This window comes from Penicilliopsis zonata, assembly GCF_001890105.1.
Source record: "Penicilliopsis zonata CBS 506.65 unplaced genomic scaffold ASPZOscaffold_6, whole genome shotgun sequence".
Taxonomy (NCBI): Eukaryota; Fungi; Ascomycota; class Eurotiomycetes; order Eurotiales; family Aspergillaceae; genus Penicilliopsis; species Penicilliopsis zonata.
This window is the reverse complement of record NW_019208916.1, coordinates 581632-595908: the sequence shown is the minus strand read 5'-3', so window position 1 is coordinate 595908 and position 14277 is coordinate 581632. Positions and strand designations below refer to the sequence as shown.

General features: G+C 50.7%; 4 protein-coding genes across 4 annotated transcripts; 2 read left to right on the top strand and 2 right to left on the bottom strand.

The window, feature by feature from the left end:
* Positions 1-261: 261 nt before the first annotated feature.
* On the bottom strand, positions 262-4398 carry ASPZODRAFT_131964 (hypothetical protein). Its single transcript, XM_022722889.1, has 3 exons — positions 3117-4398; positions 799-3060; positions 262-723 (listed from the first exon to the last, which is right to left on the bottom strand). Exons 1-3 carry the CDS (start codon positions 4279-4281, stop codon positions 488-490), a joined length of 3663 nt encoding a protein of 1220 aa, XP_022581546.1. The 5' UTR covers positions 4282-4398; the 3' UTR covers positions 262-487.
* Positions 4399-5798: 1400 nt separating this feature from the next.
* Positions 5799-6589, bottom strand: ASPZODRAFT_1878670 (hypothetical protein). Its single transcript, XM_022727290.1, has 2 exons — positions 6492-6589; positions 5799-6362 (listed from the first exon to the last, which is right to left on the bottom strand). Exon 2 carries the CDS (start codon positions 6253-6255, stop codon positions 5848-5850), a length of 408 nt encoding a protein of 135 aa, XP_022581545.1. The 5' UTR covers positions 6256-6362; positions 6492-6589; the 3' UTR covers positions 5799-5847.
* A 466-nt stretch (positions 6590-7055) lies between these two features.
* On the top strand, positions 7056-9367 carry ASPZODRAFT_95665 (hypothetical protein; the record flags this gene model as incomplete). The annotated part of the gene is made up of 8 exons (XM_022730509.1): positions 7056-7212; positions 7269-7491; positions 7570-8090; positions 8153-8392; positions 8449-8580; positions 8635-8868; positions 8941-9013; positions 9074-9367. Coding segments are annotated over exons 1-8 (1719 nt in total). The 5' UTR covers positions 7056-7210.
* Positions 9368-10931: 1564 nt separating this feature from the next.
* On the top strand, positions 10932-13582 carry ASPZODRAFT_131961 (hypothetical protein). The gene is made up of 5 exons (XM_022722888.1): positions 10932-11121; positions 11270-11358; positions 11742-12029; positions 12098-12564; positions 12635-13582. Exons 2-5 carry the CDS (start codon positions 11355-11357, stop codon positions 13268-13270), a joined length of 1395 nt encoding a protein of 464 aa, XP_022581543.1. The 5' UTR covers positions 10932-11121; positions 11270-11354; the 3' UTR covers positions 13271-13582.
* Positions 13583-14277: the final 695 nt, after the last annotated feature.

The following is a 14277-nucleotide window of genomic DNA, read 5'->3' as shown; positions in this document are numbered from 1 at the left end:
CTTCTTGTTAGCAGTGAGTGGGTGGACTCGCCATGGAGACTGGGCGGAGAAGATCGGGGGTCGGGGAAGGGTCTTGCACGTGACCCCGGGCTTCCTCTGGTTGTTAAGGTTGTCTAGGTAGTTATATTATGTAGGTAGGTAGTTACGCATACAATTATATATCTGAAGCATTATTTTCATTACCGCGACTGGCGCGGACTATTTACATGCCCACCAGGTAGCACGGTATAGAAACGGACCACTCCCCCCCGAGGTGAGATATTCAGCCAGATCTCTAGATATGATACATGACGCCAGATGGGTTATTCACGAGCGAATGGCTCTTGGAAAAGCAGCGGAGGAGGCTGCCGGATCCAATGGGTGGATCTAGATTAGAAGAGAAAAGGGAAAATGCAATAAAGAAAAAATGCAAAGGCAAACATTAAAGGGGGTATTCGTCCGACGGAAAAATAGCATGAGCGAAGGAAAACAAGTAACCAGGATTAGTTCAAAGCACTGGGGCACCAGGATTGCGCTGGCTGAGGGTGTTGAAGAGATACTCCGGCGGCACACGGCGCATGGCGGATGGCCGATCCGTACCAGAGGCCTGGGGAGCGGCCATGTAGCCCTGGCGGCGACGCTGCACTTTGTTGAGAATGACGCCGCTGATGACGATGAGGAAGATACAGGCGAGAGCCAGACAGAATGAGATCAAAACAACGATTCCGTTGGAGAGGTGATGACCTGTATTAAGTTAGCATTTTCGATTTTGCCGTCGGGGAGGGGGGGAAGCAAAAAAAAGCGGGTTCGCCAACTTACCACTGCTGGTGTACGTGTTCTGTTTCTCAGTAAACAACTGAGAAACACTGCCCGGTGTCCCATCTGCAGCAGTGGTCAGGATGAAAGGAGAGAATGCAGTTCCGTTGAACACGGCAGAAGAGGCATTGCCAAAATCGGGGAGGACCAGTGAGCCGGTGACGAGGAGAATCTCGTCCTTCTCGAGCAACGAGCTACTTTCGTGAGTTGTGGACGTGACCAAGACCTGCAGGCTTTGGATGACTGTCCCGTCTTCAAAAGTGTTTTCGACGGCCTGGAGTGCGGATCCGCCATAGTAGAGAAGGAAGTTGGAGCCATTGGTTGCTTGGCCGGCGAGCCAGAACTCGGACACGGCCTCGTTGGCCGGTGTAAAGGCAGTGATGGTCCCCGGGACATCAGCATAGGCGGCACCACTCAGGGGGCTCCAGGTCTGCTTCTTGGTGTTGTAGATCGCAACCGCAGTGTTGTTGTCGGAGACACTCAGATTCCCCACGGCCATCAACTCTTTACTGCTAATCCAGTCCAACGCTAGGATTGTGCCCGTGAGGCCTGTGCCAGGTCGGTTCCATTGGCCCTCGGATGTGTCCCAGTAACAGACACTAGGGCAGGGAAGGGAACCGGCTGCGTCGAAGTTGCCCCCGAAATAGATTTCCGTAGAATCGGGGCGGGGGGCAATGGAGGTGACCGAGACGTTACCACCGTTCAGAGGCGCAGGCTGGGAGTCACTGATCTTATGGTTTACAAGGTTGTATGTGACGAAACCGTTCAGAGTGGATGTGCCCGCCGTTCCAGTAACATTGCCGCCGGCGTAGAGGGTATCACCCACAACAGCCAAGGTCAAGAACGTCGAGTTGCTGTCGATGTCTGTACCAAGACCGATGACGGTTTGGTCAGTGCTGTTCAGCACCAAAATGTTCGAGATGCTGGAGCCATTACTGGCCGTCGCATCAAAGTGACCACCCAGAATCGTCAGATTGCGACCAGAACTCGTGTCGAACTTGCCGGCATAGATGCTAGATCCAGAAACAGTGGTGTTCACCTGGACAGACAACGATTCCAAGACCAAGTCGTCGGAGCTGTAGAGAGACACTGCGTCTGAGGCCGCAAGGCCACCGGATTCAAGATTGCCCGCAAGGATAGTTGTGTTAGTCACTGATGCCAGGGCAGACAATTCGCCGTCGATTTCCATCTGGCTGACATTGAGATTCTGGAGCCAGTTCTTCTGAGACGGTACCCAGACTGCAAACCCTGAAACGGCAACAGCGGTGTTGTTCCCGAACGCATAGATTTTGTCAAAATTGCCGCTGACCGCAATAGTCGTCTCATTGATGTCCGCCGAGATGTTCGAGGGCAGAGAGAGGATGGTATTGACACGGCCATTGACACCTGCACCAAGCACTGTCCAGCTCTGAGAGGAGAAAGAATATGCCGCGACATGCTGGAGATCATCGTTCCCTCCATCATCGGTGTCGGTGAAGCTGCCGCCGACATACAAGTAATCGCCTTCCACGAGCATCGTCGTCACCTCGTCATTCAATCCCCCAGAGGGCATGGAGGTGGCATTGCCATCATTGCAATACATGATGTTCTTCAGGCTGGAGTCCGAAAAGTTCCCTCCGGCATAAATGACACCATTGTAGGATGCTAAGCTGGTGATCGAGGCGCCTGTGTCCAATTGATTGCCTGCATCATCGATCGCAGAATCGGTAGTAGAGTTACTTGATCCCGGCACATATTCATATAGCCCATTCAACCCTCCGCTGGAGGAGGAAGAAGAAAGCAGTTCGAACCTTACCTGCGAGGCTACGACCGTAATATTATCACCCTGGCCAGAGATCGGGGCCAACGTGATACTAGACCGGAATGAGGAGCTACTGGCATCAACATATCCCGAGTAAATGGTGTCGTACTTTTCGTAATCATTGGTCTGATAGACGACCGTTTGAATGGACCCTTCGGACGAGTCGGTACTGGTCGCAAAGGTTCCTGTCACATTGACAATGCCGCGTGATGAGCAGGTTGCATCTCCAACACATCCAGGAGTATAAAGCAAGACGGTGTAATTTCCAGACTCTTTGATGCTAGCTTCAAAGGTGACTGACGAGGTGGTTGCGTTCGAGTCGGTGACCTGGGCCGACAGGTACTCAGACTGGCTTGAGCCAGAGGGAGTGACTGACCAGGAGCCAGTACGTGTGGACCGAGAGGGATAGTCGAGACCGGCGCATGTCGGCTCGTTGAAGGAATCGATAGCATAAGCATCGATGTCTGCATGAAACTGTCAGCCACTCACGCACTTTTCTTTTTCCTGCTTGTACACTCACTTTTCTCGAAAAGCTCAATGCCATTGAGACCGGCACCCTCTCCATACCAGTCCTGGACTTCGATCTGAAATCCGCTCATCCCCACCACATTAACGAAAGTAAAGTCACGGTATAGCTCAGTGGTGCTGTTAGAAAGAGGACACGATGCGTCGCAGGACACTTCGTCGCCCGAGTCGGGATCCGTATATGTCAGGTTCATGATACCATCGTCGGGTAATCTTCTAAAGAGAAACGATTTCGTTCCTCTTCCATCCACATGGGTGTTGTACAAGCGGAGTTTCGTTGGCTCATAGACGAACCCCATCTCCGCCCTCCAATACCCCGGCGAATAGTCTGTAAGCAACCATGTGTCTCCCTCACCATCTTCACCGGTTGAACAAATGATATTGCGAGGACTGCTATATCCCGTCGTCGTCGAATTCGCATCTGATGAGATGGTTGCATTCTGGAGATTGATGATCTGGGTATTGTTTTGGGACGATGTTGAAGTGGAGTTGCCCAGGCCGTCGAACGAGCCTCCGAAAATGATATGCCCGTCATCGGCCTTGAGAATCGAGGTCACCGGCCCGTTGAATCCACTGAAGGATAGAGAGGACCAGCCATCCGTACCCACCCACGCAGCGGCGTTCGACGAGTTCTTATAGGTAAAGTCCCCCCCAACATACACGCTGTTGGTTTCTTGATCACAGAGCAAGGCGGACACGGAGCCCGACAGACCTGATAGAGCCTTGACAGCACCAGAGGTAGTATTGAACAGCGCGACCCCCTCTGAATGGACACCTCCCAGGCTGGTGAAGTTTCCTCCCACAAACAAACCCGAGTATGTCCCATCCTTCCGGGTGAACGGACACATGGCAAGGATGTGCCCATCCGATGCCGAGAGAGAGGTCAAGATTCCATTGGGCAGGGGTGTTAATAAAGATTGGAAGTCGTCGCTCGCCGTGTTGTCCTCGGATTGCCCCTGATACGAATAAAGCGAGACAGCATCAAAGTCTCCCACCAGCCCCACTCTTCCCAGCGACGAGAGGTCCAGATCCGGATGCGAAACCGAAGTAAACGAGAAGGCATGGACGGTTGGCGAACCGGCAATCGAAAGGTACGTGAGGATTTCGAGGAGACTCGCGAAGCCAGCCGTCGCAGGCCCGAACAGTGAGGGAATCCTCATTGTTTGATGGGCGCGACGACGGGGAAACAGAAGGTCGTCGGGGATCGATTTGTCGACTCGCTAATCGCCGCCACACTCGAAAAATGACCAGTCCGAAGGCGAAGTATTAAAAAAAAAGCAAGAAAGAAAGAAAGTCGATTTATCGGCTGAGAAATGGAGGTTGATATCAACACATGGAACGCGTGGGTCGAAGGAAACGAGTGACCTTGAAGGGAGAGAAAGTGGGTGTACAAAAGGGGGGGGATGAACAACCACCGGGAAACGAAGAAAAACAAAGGCAAAAAATGGAGAAAAATAAAGGAATGGAAGTACTCCGCGCTACAAGTCGGGAGACATCAGCAAGAAGCTGCACGGGCAGGGAGGGACAGGAAGGAATCGAACGAATGACTGGGAGAAGTTGGATGGGAATGGAGAGAGAGTGACATGGCTTAGGGGGCTTGTTTCCTAAGCATGGATGTCCCAGTGAATACCAAAAAGGGTTAGTCGTACATACTAACTGCATACTGCAGACTGCGTAACTGTAAGCGAAACGGCAGAGCCACGGGCCCGGGGGAACATTGTTCCGGGTGCATCGTGCCGTCTCACTCGTTCGATTCGACGTTCATCCCGTGCTGGGACGGAATGGAGCGAGCCTGCCGGTGGAGGCCCAGCCTCAGTGAAGGTGGTGAGGCCCGACCGGCCTGCAGTAGAAATGTTGTTTAAGCATTTGATAGATCTTCAAGGATGATTAACCGGTGGCAGATTGATTCTACCTTGGTTGGTACTTTGCTCTCATCCATTTAGCTTGATCTCTATGGGAGTACTATAACTAGTTGAAGTCATGCCACAGTGACATCAGACAGGCCGCGTGGGCTCAACTGAGTTAGCGTTCTTAAGGTAAGGTTTAGAGTACAACTTACTATAGATAGTAACAGTAAACAGTACCATAGTTAGTACATACTACATATGTAGTACTGCATAGTCAATACATACCGGTTATGACTACTCTGTAGCTATTAATTAATACTGTTCTAGCTGGAACCATTAATACTCACTACGGGGCTGGTGAATACACTAATATTAATAATCATAGCTAATCTGACAGATCAAATTATCAGTTACAAGTTGCGAGGTGTTATAGTAAGAGCAAGATACTGAATGGCTACCGAATCATATACTACTAACTGACAAGAATGCTAACGAGAGATCATATCTCAGCAAGGTTATACTAGTCCACACAAAAAATACATAATAACACGATGAAAACTGCAAGCTGCGCCTTGAAATCATGAAGACTACTAGGACTCATGCCGTTGGCCTCGTCTCTAGACCACACAGCATCTGCCATACATGTGCATATTAGCCTAGGTCCCTCAAAACGAAAGCCAGGAAAGAACGATCTTTGTCTATGTAGTAAGACTATCAAAGAAATCTTGACAGCAAATGCATGTACGATTCAGGGCTCATCGCTGCAAATCTTTCGATGGTAGCCGCCAGCCTCTTTCCGGATAGGAAACTTGTCTACCGGTTCCTTGATGTTGACGAGCCCGTGGTCCTTGAACGCCACCTTGGGCTACGACGTGATATTCACGGGGTGGTAAATTTGGATAGTTCAATCCAGCCGCTGGACTTCATGTGCAGATAGGCTTGTTTCAGAAGGTTGGACAGGTCAGCAATGGCACTAGCAAGATTAGTAGTAGCAAGGGGACAATTGAAACAGTCGGGTCTGAAACTGCATTGAAACTCGACACCATCAATAACAAGTTCGAGTTTCGGTGGCACGAAAAATGGCTGGATGGGGCTGAGGTTGGTTCCAACCACCCTCGCCTTAGGATGCATGATCGAGGGCTTATATGCCGGTATCGGTGCTAATATCGAAAAAAGGCCTACATAGTTGCTAGTGATGTATAAAAGAGCTTGTGCCGTAGTGGAGGTTGCAAATGTGGTGCAGCAGGTCGTCACAACCTTGCTCAGTTTCATCGCTAGTCCGTACATAATATATACTCCGTATCTGTCCACGGTAGGAGTGACGGCGACTGTTATGGTTCTCGTGGTGGGTGGCCTTGGACAAGAAGGATCTATCGTATGAGGAGTTCCCTGCACTGTTAATAGCGAGGTCAGTGAGCTCCCAAGTCTGTATCTCAACGGCAGGGTGTGTGTAGATTTCCAATCAGGGTGCTGGAGGGGAAGAATCGTGGTCGGAGGTAAATTTTGTGAAGGGTTGTTGCAACCTCAAGCCAGATGAATCAATCGGCAGCGATGTGCTTCGTTCGCTAGCTGTTATGATATATATTGCATGGAGTATGTCCCATATCGACCCCTCCGCCGCGTGACAGAAACACACGAGATGGAAGATTGGCACGAGGCTATCGTCGTAGACTATTGGCTCAGCTAGTGGTGAATTTTGAAGCCTGCATATAAGTTGCATGGATCAGTCCTCAGTATTCTCGGTGATTGTACTTTTGTCTCGCGTGGCCATTATTGCCAGCCTCCTATGCCACAGTGCGACTAAAAATTCAGAGAAGTGATAACAGTTCAAGTCATATAGACTAGATATTTATATAACAAGAAATATGACTTGTAAGACATAGAACTTGAGAGCTTATAAAGCACAAATCCCTGATCTTTGGTTATGCTGGTAACTGTCGAGGTGCTCCGTCCGTACTAACAGGTAACTAATTGGGTCGCTTGGGGTGACCGCCTTAAATCGAAGGCATACACGCTAGTCCATCTCTAGGTGAAGTGGCGGCTCCCTTACAGCGCCGCGTCCAGCGCGCAGCGCGAAGCCAGAAATTGTGCCAGAGCTCGACGCTGACAGCTATCCCATATAGAGGTAGCGCTCAGTTATCTTCCGGTGACATAATATTTTGATCACTGCTAAGGGCAGGTTTTAATCTGATTTAGTTTCGGCCCTTCTCTGTGCACCTTCTCCCTCCAGGGCCTCTCCAATATGTGCGTTTTCTTGTTATGTTTCGCTGATTACCTTCTCGCTGACCGAGCACTTGTAGGGAGAGCTTCGATAACATATACCTCGATCTCTCGAGACAGCCTGGAAAATGCAAACTTGCAGAGAGCGGGTTGGGGTGGAAGCCTTCAGGTGCAGGTGACACCTTCACGATCGATAAGAGCAACATTGGTGCGGCTCAATGGAGTCGGGCGGCAAAGGGGTTTGAACTCAAGATCTTGTCGCGCTCGTCGGGCGTGATTCAGTTAGATGGATTCGACCAGGAGGTAAGACGCCCTGTACATGATGTCCCATGTCAAAGCTCGGAATCAGCGACTGAATGCATCTCTCTCTCTTCATCGCAGGCTTTCGAACGTGTATCCAAAGCATTCAAGGTCTGGTATGGCGTGAACGTCGAAAGTCGCGAACACGCACTGCGTGGCTGGAACTGGGGAAAGGCAGAGTTCACCAAGGCGGAGCTCACCTTCAACGTGCAGAACCGGCCCGCGTTCGAAGTCCCCTACTCGGAAATCTCAAACACAAACCTAGCAGGCCGGAATGAAGTCGCGGTTGAATTTTCTCTACCGTCTGAACAAGCGAACGGCGCCGACAACCAGCCGGCTGGAAGTACCAAAAACCGCGGCAGGAAGGCTGCAGCCGGGCCTGACGAGCTTGTCGAGATGAGATTTTACATTCCCGGCACGGCGGTGAAGAAAGAGAAAGGTGGCGAAGAGGGCCAGGATGATGAGGAAGAGGAGGGAGAGGAGGTTGAAGAGCAGAACGCGGCAAACCTTTTCTACGAGACGCTCATGGATAAGGCTGAAATTGGAGATGTCGCAGGCGATACATTCGCTACCTTCCTGGATGTCCTTCATCTTACTCCTAGGTATGGACTCTTTTTTTCCCCTCTGAAAGAATCTGCTAGCACTAGAAACTCACTTTCTCTAGGGGTCGGTTTGATATTGATATGTACGAGTCCTCCTTCCGTTTACGCGGAAAGACCTACGACTACAAGATCCAATACTCTGCCATCAAAAAGTTCTTTCTGCTGCCCAAGAACGACGACACGCATACACTGATCGTCCTGGGTCTGGATCCACCTCTTCGACAGGGTCAGACTCGCTACCCGTTCCTTGTCATGCAGATGAAGCTGGATGAAGAAATTAGCCTCGAGCTGAACATGACCGAGTAAGTACATCCATTTGTCTCACCTGGAGAAAGGCCCGCTAACATGTTTTCTGAAGAGAGCTACTGCAATCACGCTACAAAGACAAATTGGAGCCTCGTTACGAAGAGCCCATTCACCAAGTTGTCACCAAGATTTTCCGTGGGCTGTCTGGCAAGAAGGTTATCATGCCTTCGAGAGACTTCGTCAGGTAAGTTGTGACTGCTTCTAGCAGTATGCGTTTAGACACTGACTTTTACCACAGCCACCATGGCCACAGCGGAGTGAAATGCTCAATTAAAGCCAACGAGGGCCTCCTTTACTTTTTGGATAAGAGCTTCATCTTTGTTCCGAAGCCCGCTACCTACATTCAAATCGAGAACATTTCTGTCATTACCATGTCCCGCGTCGGCGGCGCCGTGTCGGCCAGCAGAACCTTTGACATCACCATCACCCTCAAGGCCGGAATGGGTGAACACCAGTTCAGCAACATTAACCGGTTCGTTTCTCAATAAACCAACCCCGCTGGGGACCCTCACCTCTTTAACCGGAATATCTCTAACGTTAACAGCGAGGAACAACAACCGCTGGAAGACTTTTTCAAGGCAAAGAACATTCGGTTCAAGAATGAGATGGCTGACGATGTATGTTTTGGACCCTCCTTTTCTTTCTGTCATTTCCAAACAACTAGCTAACGCTCACAGTCATCGGCGTTAATTGCCGCCGCGCTGGATAACGACGAGCTCATGGGATCTAGTGACGATGAGGGTGGCCGCGCTGACCGGGGATCAGCGGACGAGGACGAGGAATCCGTCGACGAAGACTTCGAAGCCGACTCCGAGTCTGACGTGGCGGAGGAATTCGACTCGGACCATGAAAGCAGCGGCAGCGGCAGCGGCAGCGATGCTGAGATGGACGACGCGTCAGAGGGCGGGGGCGAGTCCGACGAGGAAGAGGACCAGCGGCCCAAGAAGAAATCCAAGGTTGGCGGCAAATAGAGATTTGGAAAAGTCTGGCTCTGGTCGACTCATCTTTAAGCTGGTTTCTTCCATTTTTTCTAATGTACCATAACTATCGTGCTTTGTACTACGCATCCGACCGGTATGTGGCCATTGGAAATGTGCTTCAATCTCAACCTCGTAATTAAAGACCTCCCTGGGAGTCAAGTTACTCCGTACTCGGTAACTAAGGTAACTACCTGTTACTCCGTACCAATCGTCTCCTATTCAATCTCTCGAAATAGACAGTGACAGCAGCTACCCGTTCCCACTAGCTGAGGGGTGTACAGGGACAACCGATGCCGTGCAGGGCCAGTGTTACTTAACGCTCATGCAGGCGTTTCAGCTGTCCATTTCAGTGTTCTGAGATCGATTATAGAGGTTTGACACCGTACGGGACGGCCAATTGCACCTTTCAATGGCTTTGTGAATCGACAGAGCGAGCTACCGAACCGGTTCGCCAAGCCTGTCAATCGTTTCCAGACCTGGTGTGTGGTCAGGAGAAGGGAAGATCATTATCAGGTCTGGAGGTAAGTTGTACCTAACTTACCCAGGTACCATTAGGTAGTGGACCTGGTAGTTGGTATTGATGTGTATTTAATTATATAGTGGATCTGTCTCTAGAGCATATTATTGGCAGGGGTGGCACAGCCGGCTGTACTATATTTACTGTATTGTAATATATTTACACTTAACCCTTTTAGGCCTCCCCCCCTGCATCCCTGAATAAGAAGTTGATATGAGTACGGAGAAGCCTGTAGGTTATCATTGCCAGGTAGACCCTGGACGGAGAAGATGCAGTACTCCGTTCCCCTAACCACGAGTAGACGACAGAGAACAGATGGAAAAGGTATCCCTGAGTGACAGCTACATTATGGGCTGCATGACGACAGTATGAATGCTCTGGAACATGGCCTCATCAACCACGGAGCGACCGGGGCGTTACTGGCTAGCTGCATTCCAGTCCAACGCTCAAGATACCAGACGCTGGTGGTCAGTACCTACTACCTAGGTTAGGTACTAGGTAGTATACTAAGGTAGTCCAGGTTCGAGATGCTCCTGTGTCTCTCTCAGCCCTCCAACTACTTCCTCTACTACATATAGTCAAGCTTCTAGTCACTAGTCAATTAGTTATTAGTTTACCAAGATTAAGGTGATATCATAAGTAATACATTCCACTAGTGAACGCTTCAAAGTTCAGGGGCTGCCAGTATTGGGGATTGCCAAATCCATTCTGCAGCACGGCCGTCCACAGCAACAAGTCATAATGATTATCGCTGCAGCAGTGGTGCAATAATAGTGTCTTCTCATCAGTAATTGGTATATAGCTATCTAAACTAACGGCCTACCAAGTCCTGCGTAGTGATAAAAGTAGTCTGAAAGCACTAGCCAAGCATCCGCCCGAATGCTTCAGGGAGTCTCCCCCCTTTCTCTCAAGACAACAGCAGCCTTAGTCTGGTCCCAACCTGTAACTTGCTCTCATCTCCGCAGTCCAGTCGTTTTCTCTCTTTGCTCTTCGTTTCCTCTCCACACCTACCAACACATCTCTCTCCCCCCCCCCTTGTTTTTTTTTTTTTCTCTTCGTTCGTTCGCTCTGCTCTTCTTATTTTTATTTGACACCTTTGCAAAGAGCTCGACCTTTGTGTACACCGCCTAACAGGAGCCGTGTGCCTTAACCGTCCGACGTGGTCTCAGTCATCCCCTCGCTTGTGATCGACTGACCTTGCACCTGTCTGCCAGCGAACAAGACTCCAGTAAGCAGGGACTGCCCCCTCCTGTCTTTCCCCAACTGTGACAGCTCTTCGGGGAGAGGAGAAAAAAAAAGAACACAGGTTCAATCAATTCTGCCGTCGTTCTTTCCGCAGAATGGAAGTCGTGATACTAACAGAAGGTGCCGTTCAGGGGAACCTGTCCTCGCTCGCCGTCCGCAACCGCCGCACCTTCCTTCTACGCTCGCTCTCTCCAGACCAGACTTCTTTCCGTCAAAATGGGTAAGCTGATGGCTTTGTTTTTCTGCTGGTCAACCATTCCTATCTTTCTCTCTCGCTCGCTCGCTCGCTCTTGTGCAGTGTCTGCGACCTGGCTGTTACTCTTGCGCGCTCCGGATTTCTCTCTCCCCCCTGACTACCTACCTACTCACCTCCCTATCCGATGTCTTGTTCCTCTGTCATGTCGGCGGATGACTTCCTCTCCGACTCTGCACATTTGGAATGTTCCTCCCCTTCGCAGAAAAGCGTCACTAGGTCGGACAGCCGGCCGTCGGTGGCGTGGTCGGGACGGCTGTCCGGCGACACTCAAGTCGAAGGAGATGATGATGATAAAGATCATGAACGCGATATGGAAGATGAGGCTGACCGCTTCTTGGATGAATTAGCTACAGCAACCGCTAATGGCAGCGCGGTCCCTCCCGCTCTCCCCCGGGAATCCCCTACATCGGACAGCAAGCCCAGCTCTCCCTTTGTCGAGCGCAGCAACCCGATGGGGTCCGGCAGTGCCCAGACCGTCAGCTCTAAGGATCCCAAAGCTGCCGCCCAGGCCGCCAGTGATATGAAGAATGTTGTCCGTCGCAAGCTCACCGGCTACGTCGGCTTCGCCAACCTGCCGAACCAATGGCACCGCAAGAGTGTCCGCAAGGGCTTCAACTTCAACGTGATGGTCGTCGGTGAGTTTTTTTTTTCTCTGTTTTTCCCCGCTATAGTAATTTACGCCTCTGAACTAAATGGTGGTTAGGTGAGTCTGGACTTGGAAAGTCGACTCTTGTCAACACCCTCTTCAACACCTCCCTGTATCCGCCCAAGGAACGCACCGGCCCTAGCCACGACATCATCCCCAAGACCGTTTCCATCCAGTCTATTAGCGCAGATATCGAGGAGAACGGCGTGCGCCTTCGTCTGACGGTCGTGGACACCCCCGGGTTCGGTGACTTTGTCAACAACGATGACTCGTGGCGCCCCATTGTCGAGAACATCGAGCAGCGCTTCGATGCCTACCTCGAGGCGGAAAACAAGGTCAACCGCACAAACATCATCGACAACCGCATCCATGCCTGTGTCTACTTCATCCAGCCCACCGGACACTCTCTCAAGCCCTTGGATATCGAGGTCATGCGCAGACTCCACACCAAGGTCAACCTGATCCCAGTCATCGCCAAGTCCGATACCTTGACCGACGAGGAGATTGCCGCCTTCAAGCAGCGAGTATGGGCCCCCCCACCCTATCCATATCTTTTTAATTTATGTAGTAAATACTAACAACGGTATTTTTTAGATTCTGGCCGATATCCAGCATCACTCCATCCAGATCTTCGAGGGCCCCCGTTACGAGCTCGATGACGAGGAAACCATCGCGGAAAATCAGGAGATCATGTCTAAGGTCCCCTTTGCTGTTGTTGGAGCCAACGCCGAGGTTACCACTGCCGACGGCCGCAAGGTCCGTGGCCGTAGCTACCCCTGGGGTACTATTGAGGTGGACAACGAGGAGCACTGCGATTTCGTCAAGCTGCGCCAAATGCTGATCCGCACCCACATGGAGGAACTCAAGGAGCACACCAACAACTTCCTGTACGAGAACTACCGCTCCGACAAGCTCACCCAGATGGGTGTTGCCCAGGACCCCAGTGTGTTCAAGGAGGTCAACCCGGCCGTCAAGCAGGAGGAGGAGCGCGCCCTGCACGAGCAGAAACTCGCCAAGATGGAGACGGAAATGAAGATGGTCTTCCAGCAAAAGGTTGCAGAGAAGGAAAGCAAGCTGAAGCAGAGCGAAGACGAACTATACGCTCGGCATCGCGAGATGAAGGATCAACTGGAAAGGCAACGCCAGGAACTGGAAGAGAAGAAATCCCGCCTCGAGAGTGGCCGGCCAATCGAAGAGAAGGGCAAGAGAAAGGGATTCTCGCTCCGTTAATCTATCGCCGATGTTCAGGACCCCTTCGTCTGCTGACCCTATGGACCACTGAAGACATGCCGTCTCGTGGGAGGAAACCATCCCCATTCCTTCCTCGATTCTCAATCCACCAAGCGCTCTTTTTTTTTTTTTTTTCTTACCAAATTCCCTTTTCTCCTGTGTTTGGTTGCCCGCTTTTCCTCCTCCTAATTGAACACTCTTTCACCATTTCCTTTTTTTTCCCCCCTGTCTTTATTATTCTAGTACCTGCTTGCCAATAATGACTTGTTTATCCTTTTTCTCCTCCTTTTCTGAGACTGGGTGGACCGAGGAAAAGAATGTCTTTTTTTTTCTAGCAATATTAATACCAATTGGGGACTGATCCGGAGATGAGTTGGGACAGATGAGCTACTCCTCTATGCTGACATGCTGGAGCGGTCTGCACTTGCCAGATGATACGCAACACATGGGTGAAAGACTGCGGACCGCTCTCGAGTCGAATCTTTACTTTTATGGCCACCTTTCGCTTCTTGTCATGTACTTTTCTCTATGGTATACCTTTTGTTCCCCACTTGTTTCCTATTCCCCAGTGTGTTATTTGTTCTTGCCCATACAGAGACTATCGTGAAACTGCTGCTCCTGTCGTCTTGACTCTCCCAGAGGTCTTGCTCTTTCCATGGCCTCGGCCGGGTACGAAAGGACCTGTATGTAGGCGGCGCGTACATATGCGTCGATGGGCAGCCCTGTCAATAATAGAGCAGCAAATTTTAGATCACAGACTGCGCAGACCAGATCAATTGTTTGTCGCATGAGGTTTGCAGTAGTTAGGTAGTGACAAGGTCGGACTCGGAGGTAGTCCACACCGCCTTTATCAGACGATCGATGTCCAGATCATAGGTACCTACTGTAGGTTAGGTAGACAGTATTAGTCAGTAACTCCCCAGATCAAGGCAATTCCAGTCAGAAAAGGGCAATTGAGTTTATCCCAGACCCTGCTTTCTGTCTTTTTGTGTTCTTTCTTTTCTTTT

Bases quoted from the DNA above. Each gene is read 5' to 3' on its own strand.
- ASPZODRAFT_131964 (XM_022722889.1), bottom strand. From the start codon at position 4,281: ATGAGGATTCCCTCACTGTTCGGGCCTGCGACGGCTGGCTTCGCGAGT. The intron at 3,061-3,116 runs GTGAGTGTACAA...AGTTTCATGCAG, and splicing joins CATTGAGCTTTTCGAGAAAA to ACATCGATGCTTATGCTATC. The intron at 724-798 runs GTAAGTTGGCGA...AACTTAATACAG, and splicing joins GAACACGTACACCAGCAGTG to GTCATCACCTCTCCAACGGA.
- ASPZODRAFT_1878670 (XM_022727290.1), bottom strand. From the start codon at position 6,255: ATGTACGGACTAGCGATGAAACTGAGCAAGGTTGTGACGACCTGCTGC.
- ASPZODRAFT_131961 (XM_022722888.1), top strand. The intron at 12,030-12,097 runs GTGAGTTTTTTT...AATGGTGGTTAG, and splicing joins CTTCAACGTGATGGTCGTCG to GTGAGTCTGGACTTGGAAAG. The intron at 12,565-12,634 runs GTATGGGCCCCC...GGTATTTTTTAG, and splicing joins TTGCCGCCTTCAAGCAGCGA to ATTCTGGCCGATATCCAGCA.